The 4,820-nt window shown below is 45.5% G+C and overlaps 1 protein-coding gene across 1 annotated transcript; it reads left to right on the top strand.

Annotated features, from left to right (window-relative positions):
- Positions 1 to 1,472: 1,472 nt before the first annotated feature.
- On the top strand, positions 1,473 to 4,817 carry LOC125482444 (cell wall protein DAN4-like; the record flags this gene model as incomplete). The annotated part of the gene is made up of 2 exons (XM_048594517.1): positions 1,473 to 1,542; positions 4,249 to 4,817. Coding segments are annotated over 2 exons (639 nt in total), but the record flags the coding sequence as incomplete, so codon positions are not given.
- Positions 4,818 to 4,820: the final 3 nt, after the last annotated feature.

A 4,820-nucleotide genomic window follows, 5' to 3' on the forward strand; every position in this document is an offset into this window, starting at 1 on the left:
TATTCGATTTTGAGATGGACAGATTCTTATTTAGTAAGTGTATCAGGTTTTAGGTTTTAGCCCATGCAGGATGGGAGGAACAATGGACTGCAAGACTCCACCACCATCCCTGGTCCATCACAAACTCATTCTCTCCAGCCATGTAGTCTCCCATTCTTAAGGACCTCCTTAAATACCCCGCCAACTTTTTTTTGGCCAGCCAATAGTGTCCAGGGATGTGCAGATTAGGGTGGATTCGCCATGCTAAATTGCCCATAGTATCCAGGGATGTGCAGGTTAGGGTGGATTGGCTGTGCTAAATTGCCTATAGTGTCCAGAGATGTGCAGGTTAGGGTGGATTGGCTGTGCTAAATTGCCCATAGTATCCAGAGATGTGCAGGTTAGGGTGGATTAGCTGTGCTAAATTGCCCATAGTATCCAGGGATGTGCAGGTTAGGGTGGATTGGCTGTGCTAAATTGCCTATAGTGTCCAGGGATGTGCAGGTTAGGGTGGATTGGCTGTGCTGAATTGCCTATAGTGTCCAGGGATGTGCAGGTTAGGGTGGATTGGCCATGGGCAATGCAGAGTTACAGGGATAGGATAAGCGGGTGCAACTGGGCAGAATGTTCTTCAGAGCGTCGTAATGGACTCGATGGGTTGAATGGCCTGCTTCCACACTATAGGGTCTTCTTGCCTCGTTTATCGGTTCCCATTTCTCTGCTGCTCGCAGGAAGATCCAGGGAGCAAAGTACCTGTCAGTCTCAGTCATAGCCACTTCACATAGATGTAAGTGCCTCTGACGAGTCTGGTGCGGCACCTCTTCATTTGGGGGTGATGTCCCTTTGAGTGACATCCAGGGTCTTATGTTGAAACATTGGTAGAAAGCTTCCGTGTCTCGCTGGCATCAAGAGATGTCAAGCAAAGGCTAGTTGAGGTGTAGCTACAATTTAACTGAAAGGTACAACAGATTCAAAGGATTGGTTTCTGTTAACTGCTGTAGTTTAGTTCTGGGGTACCTCTTCCGATTGTGTATAGCTTTATGAGGCCATCTTTCAGCTCCATGTTGGGCTGGAAGGGGCAAGCTTCTTTATTTCTTCTAGAGATCAGCCCTCTGATGCTGGGCATCAACCTGTACAGTATCTCCAATAGATAGTGGCAACATCAATTGGCTAAGGCTAATGCTGTAGAGACCTGGGTTCAAATCCCAACAGTGGAATTTGAATTGGAGCCAGAAAACCTGAAATCGAAAGCCAGTCTCAGTCACATGAAAACTGTATTTCTAAAAATGCACCTGCTTCACTGATACCATTTCGGGAAGGAAATCTGCCATCCTTACCTGGTCTGGCCCACGTGTGATTCCAAACCCACTTGACTCTAACCAGCTGACTCCTTGACTGTGAGTCCTCGCTCCGTAACTAACAGTAGAGTGAATTTAATGGACGATATGGATGTGCAGAAATTTAAATTGTGGGTTTTTTTTGTTCTACTTTAGAATTTCTACCTGTCGCCCAAGGACTCGATCATGGGTCTGCTGAAACCATTCCTCCTGGTACTTGCCACAAGTAAGGAAACTGTTCTGTATCATCTATTGAAAATATATACTAATGCAAAACAAGTGGACTCTGTGATCTGTGACATCTATGTAAATAAAGCCTGATATATGCCGGAAGATGTATATATAGGAGCTTTTAGGGAATGAATAGTGATAATCTTTGACCAAATTGCAATCTTTTCACTAGGACCTAATGTGATCCCACTATTTATTAATTTATTGATTTATTAATTTAACAGACATGTTTATAATTTGCTAATCAGATTAGATTCAGTAGTTTATTTAAGTACCTTGAATATTTTTGACAAATTCACTTTTGTGTATTGATCATAGAAGGATGCAGCACAGTCAAATAAAAAGAGTTTATTTGGCCCAATGTTTCTTTGAATATATTCTCTACTGCCTCAGAGGGCTACAAATGTTTCCCTTTTAAATATTGAATCTGCTTCAGGCAGGACATTGCAAACCAACAGTTTTAGGACAGGGCGAGCAGGAGAGGGGGTGGTCTTGTGGTGTAGTGGGTAATGCCCTTGCCAATCTTTCCAACACATGCAGGCACTGAGAGTGGGAGAGATTCCTGGTCAGTTGCTTGGTTGAACGAAATTGGAGCCTCTGCAACCACTGTCCACCATTCAGGGCTATAACATATGTGTAAGCGTCTATGTTGCCACAGCAACAGGGACTGGTGGAGGATGGGAGGGGGGATTGGCAGGCCGGTCGATGTAGACCAGGTTTGTGCCAACAGCGCTAGTTTGATACCTGTCAGGCTGGATTCTGAACCCAAGTCGCAGCCTTATGCTCCCAGGGCTGGCAATGATGGTGCTGTGGGTCAGACCCAATTCAGGGGCAGAGCATGGAAGAAACCTGGGAGAGAGACCGAAACAGAAATCGCTGGAGACACTCAGCACCCGTGGAGGGAGAAAGCAGAGCTAACGTTTTGAGTCCAGAACTGGGGGGGGGGAGGGGGATAGAGTTTCCTCGCACAGTGTGCTGTGAGTCTGCGGAAATCCACTCTTGCAGTGGACAGTTGTTGCAGAGACCGCATCATGGGTGGATTCAGAAGAAAGGGGGATCAAGTGTCACGAGAATCGCGCAAGCACATAGGATCAGAAAGACACCTCATTCCTCGCATGAACACCAACATAAAGGGCAGTGAGGTCCAACGCTGAGAACCATTACAGGTGGGTGGAAACACAGAGGAGAATGGGTTTGGGGAAGAGGTAGATGTTGCTCCTCAGTTGGAGCTTCTCCTGAGGGCCATGGTTTCGCAGTGAAACAAGTGGGTCTAGGCCCGAAACGTCAGCCTTTCTGCTCCTATGATGCTGCTTGGCCTGCTGTGTTCATCCAGCTCTGCACCTTGTTGTCTCGGATTCTCCAGCATCTGCAGTTCCTACTACCTCTCCAAACCTATCCTTCAGGCTGTAAGCCTGGATGCAGAATAATGCACGCTCTACTGAAATGCAGATTTATTTTTCATTCGTTGGATTTATTGCCCCATCTGGAATTGTCCAGAGGGCAGTTTAGAGTCAACAGATTGCCATGGGCCTGGAGTCAAATGTAGGCTAGATCTCCTGCCCTGAAGGACATAAGAGAACCAGATGGATGTTTGCAACAATTGGCATGGTGGCTCAGTGGTTAGCACTGCTGCCTCATAGTGCCAGTGCCCTGGCTTCAATTCCAGCCTTGTGGAGTTTGCACCTTCTCCCTGTGTCTGCGTGGGTTTCCTCTGGGTACTCTAGTTTTCGCCCACAGTCCAAAGATGTGCAGGCTAGATTGATTGGCCATGGGAAATGCAGGGATGGGTTGTGGGGTGTGAGTCTGTTTGGGATACTCTTCAGAGAGTCGGTGTGGATTTGTTGGGCTGAATGGCCTATTTCCACAATGTAGAGATTCTATGAATTGACAGTGGTTGCCATTAATTTCATTTCAGAGCTTTTGTTTTTACTGAGTCCATATTTCATTGTCTGCCACGCAGGCTTAGGGTCAGGGCAGACTAGGCCCCAGGCCTGTGCATTTAAAGAGGCTAAAGCCTGAACCAAAATGCTTCCTCGCCACCCACTGATAACAAGCTCGTCAGCAGGATCGGAGCAGTATTTGGGCCGGATTATTTTAAGGTCACTTTATGCCCCATGTCAAACGCTTGAATATCTCCCTCTACCTAATTTCCCTCAAAATATCAGGCTGTATTCTGGTTGAGGCAGTCACTCCCAGAAATCCACCAAACTCTTCCACTTATTGAACAATTGCCATCTAGCAGCAGTTGCCCATCCCTCAGGATTATCCCAATTTTTAAGATGGCTGCCTGCATTTTGTACCTGCCCACACTGAACAGGCACCTTAAAATTTGAGGTCCCTAAATCCAAGGTCATGCTATCCTGTTGACATCAACATACGCTGAATCTAAATTCTGTATTTTCAACAGGATGGCTGTATACTTTCAAGCGTATTTTGAGACCTACTTCCTTCCCTCCTTACTAGACAACCCAGAATTTGGCAGTAGAGTTCATTTGAAAGGTCAGCAAAATATCTAACATGTGACAGCAGACATCTTTGATTACAGGCTTGGGGCATTTAGTGGAGGAAGCACAACTGCCATGGCCCTTTTGCCGTCTGGAAGAATCAAAATGAGAGCAGATAACGGAAATGTTTCAAAAACAATAATCATAGAGTCAGGCATGGCAGAATTAATGATGTGTGCAAAACTGTTTTCCAACAGGTGCCATACTTGGAAGTGCCTCGTCAACAACATCAGAACCAACTACAGTTACCAATGGAACATCAACAGAATCAACTACAGTTACCACTGGAACATCAACAACACCAGAATCAACTACAGTTACAACTGGAACATCAACAACACCAGAATCAACTACAGTTACAACTGGAACAACACCAGAATCAACTACAGTTACCACTGGAACATCAACAACACCAGAATCAACTACAGTTACCACTGGAACAACACCAGAATCAACTACAGTTACCACTGATACAACAACAACACCAGAATCAACTACAGTTACCACTGGAACATCAACAACACCAGAATCAACTACAGTTACCACTGGAACATCAACAGAATCAACTACAGTTACCGCTGGAACATCAACAACACCAGAATCAACTACAGTTACCACTGGAACAACAACAACACCACAATCAACTACAGTTACAACTGGAACAACACCAGAATCAACCACAGTTACCACTGGAACAACAACAACACCAGAATCAACTACAGTTACAACTGGAACAACACCAGAATCAACTACAGTTACCACTGGAACA

This window comes from Rhincodon typus, unplaced genomic scaffold (genome assembly GCF_021869965.1).
Source record: "Rhincodon typus isolate 14 unplaced genomic scaffold, sRhiTyp1.1 hic_rhity00010411, whole genome shotgun sequence".
In the NCBI taxonomy this organism is placed as follows: domain Eukaryota; kingdom Metazoa; phylum Chordata; class Chondrichthyes; order Orectolobiformes; family Rhincodontidae; genus Rhincodon; species Rhincodon typus.